This window comes from Sinocyclocheilus grahami, unplaced genomic scaffold (genome assembly GCF_001515645.1).
Source record: "Sinocyclocheilus grahami isolate Dianchi unplaced genomic scaffold, SAMN03320097.WGS_v1.1 scaffold14694.1, whole genome shotgun sequence".
NCBI classification, from domain to species: domain Eukaryota; kingdom Metazoa; phylum Chordata; class Actinopteri; order Cypriniformes; family Cyprinidae; genus Sinocyclocheilus; species Sinocyclocheilus grahami.
Genome location: NW_015515447.1, coordinates 1 through 2,809, shown reverse-complemented (window position 1 = coordinate 2,809; position 2,809 = coordinate 1). Strand labels below are relative to the sequence as shown.

The window sequence follows — 2,809 nt, the reverse complement described above, 5'->3', positions numbered from 1 at the left end:
CAGCCGAGCGAGCCTGGACCGATGGGAAGACCGACTGCTGCTGCATAGAAACCGGCGTCAGCTGTTCGCGATGAGCGCGGCTGATGAGTGCAGCAGACGCTACAATTCAACCAACATGGGGCTGTGGAGCAAATGCTACAGGGTGGGATTTGACCCAGACATCGAAGAGCTCATACAAAAAGGTAAAAACATCCACCTGTGCCTTATAGGAATATGTGTTGGCTGTATTGATGCAATGTTTTGTTGAAGCTGCCATAATGAGAAGCCTGGATACTGCCATTTAAAGCTAGAAGCTTGACATCTCTACTAAATGTATATAAGATGGCCTATCGGTGCATCAGAGTAAAGTGCAAAATTTCATTTGAATAAAAATACCTATGCTTTCTCAATATTGGAGATCATGAGCATCTTGGTGGTTAAACATTCAGTTGTCTATGAATTGTAGTGGTTTGTGGTCCTCAAGCTTGGTCCTGGAGTACCTGAGCAATGCGCATTCTGGAAGTCTACCTTATTTAACACGCTTGATATATTTCATCTGCTCGTTAGTAGAGGCTTCAAGATCTGAATATGGTGGGACTCCAGGACTTGGATTGAGAACCACTAATTTTGACCGTATGAGCAATACTCACTCAACCATCTGGGTAGTTTACACTGTGTACACTGTGAATATGGACACTTGTCCATATGCACAAGAAGGCTCAGCTCCACAGGGGACTTGGTCCACCTAATTATGAGCTTGACAACCACCACCCCAACTCTCCAGGCCCACCTTACTTAAACTGGGCATGTGTACAAGTCCTAATTATCATACTGGGTCTGGATCTAATAATGATTTTTCTTGTTTATTCCAGGAACTATCGAGCGTTGCTCCTTTATAAAGTACTATTACTCCTCTACAGTGACGCGAAAGGATCTTTCCTACAATATCACTAAGACTATCCAGCAAGATGATTGGCATGCCCTGCGTAAGTGGGATACTTTTCGGTTTGCATCAGTGATGTCCTGGGCTTTCTTACAAAGGGGTCCTCCCACTATGGTGTAGTGTACTTATTGGGACCTCAATAAGGGTTGCCTACCCTTAACAAATTCTGTCTTGGGCACATGAAGGCCCTGCATATGAATGTATTTGCTATAGTAGTCGAGTTTAAAGCAAGGGTATCAAACCCTTCTCCTAGAATTCCCACCTTCCTGCAGAGTTTAGTCAGAATGCAAGCAGGTGTGCTGAAGCAGGTTGGAGCTCAACTCTGAAAGAAGGTGGCCCTCCAGGAGCAAGATTGGACACCCCCAGTAATTTGTTTTTGTCTTTGTTTCTCCAGATTTGCGTCGGATGACGGCTGGCTTCATGGGCATGGCTCTATCCATCATTCTGTTTGGCTGGACCATTGGCATTTTGGGCTGTTGCTGGGAGCAAGGCCTCATGCATTACGTCGCCGGTCTACTCTTCCTTATGGGAGGTATGTGAAGTCCTCCATGTTTGTTCTCTTAAAAACTAATTGGCGAAAGCTTGGTGCCTGATCTCTAAACATCTAGTGTCATGTCCCACCTCAGGTACCTTCTGCATCATCTCTCTTTGCACCTGTGTGGCCGGCATCAACTTCGAACTGTCTCGCTACCCACGTTATCTCTTCAGCCTTCCGGATGATATAAGCCATGGTTATGGCTGGTCCATGTTCAGTGCCTGGGGAGGACTAGGACTGACCCTCATAGCTGGGTTCTTCTGCACCCTGGCACCATCAATTCAGCCTCCACCACCATCCCGTACCTCCTGTCCTAAGTCTCGCATGGAGAACGGAACGGTGTGCTAAAGCTTCACATGACACTTTGTACATTGACATAAACAAACCTGTTCATAGACTTCGCCATGGGTATTAAAAACACAGAGGCTGTTGAAAGACATTTTGTGCTGGAAGGTGGCAAGCCAAGGCTCTCAATTGATGTGCAAAAAGAAGAATCTGTTATAAAAGCACATTTGTACAGTTGTATAAAAGCTTTCATCCCGACATGAGTTCAGCATGTCCTTGGTGAAGCGATTCTTGGTGTTTGTCTTTGTGTTCAGTAGACCGTGTTTGAATTTCAAGATGAATTTACAGTTTCCAAGACCTTTCCGATTGTATAATTACCATGAACTTCATTATGTGCTGTAGTTGTTTTCAATGTCAATAATTTTTTCATTGGACAATAAAATGCCTCATGTAAAAAACTACTGCTTCTACTCAAACTACACATCGTCAGAAAAAAAGAGAGAATCAGAGGCAATGAATACTCAATTTTATTTAAGATTTCACTGTTCCAGATCAGCAGAAAAGGGGTCAATTCTTTTCTTTTAGCGCTTTATTTTGTATTAAATGATCTCAGCAGCATGTTAAACCCAAATGTTGGACTACATTGATTTTTTTCCTGAAAGAATGAGTGATTGCATTTGATAAATACTGTTTAGTATGGCCACACATATGAGAAAGAAAGAGTAGAAATAATTTGAAGGCCTTGGAATGGCGGCATGTTAGTTTGTGCCCGTCTTCACGCTTTCAACACTCAATATTATCTGCAATCATGCCTTGCTTGACACGTCTCCTTTGTTTCCATCCTTCCCAAGGTTCCAGACTCGATTCCTGATTCATACCTTGTATGAATGGCTTATTCTTTAGGCAAGCCAATAAACGCTTCCACAGTGGTCTTTCTCGCTTCTCTTCATGGGAATGAAGTTACTGTAGACTTCATGTAGCGGCATGTCAGGTCTCACACCACCCTTGAATCCAAAATGGATCCCAGCCTAAGATTAGAGAAGGTACTACTCTGTGATTAATGGAGT

At 43.4% G+C, this 2,809-nt stretch overlaps 1 protein-coding gene across 1 annotated transcript; it reads left to right on the top strand.

The window, feature by feature from the left end:
- Nucleotides 1–6: 6 nt before the first annotated feature.
- LOC107579152 (transmembrane protein 178B-like) lies at nt 7–2,803 on the top strand. Its single transcript, XM_016265012.1, has 4 exons — nt 7–182; nt 852–965; nt 1,317–1,454; nt 1,549–2,803. Exons 1-4 carry the CDS (start codon nt 71–73, stop codon nt 1,803–1,805), a joined length of 621 nt encoding a protein of 206 aa, XP_016120498.1. The 5' UTR covers nt 7–70; the 3' UTR covers nt 1,806–2,803.
- The last annotated feature ends 6 nt before the right edge of the window (nt 2,804–2,809 follow it).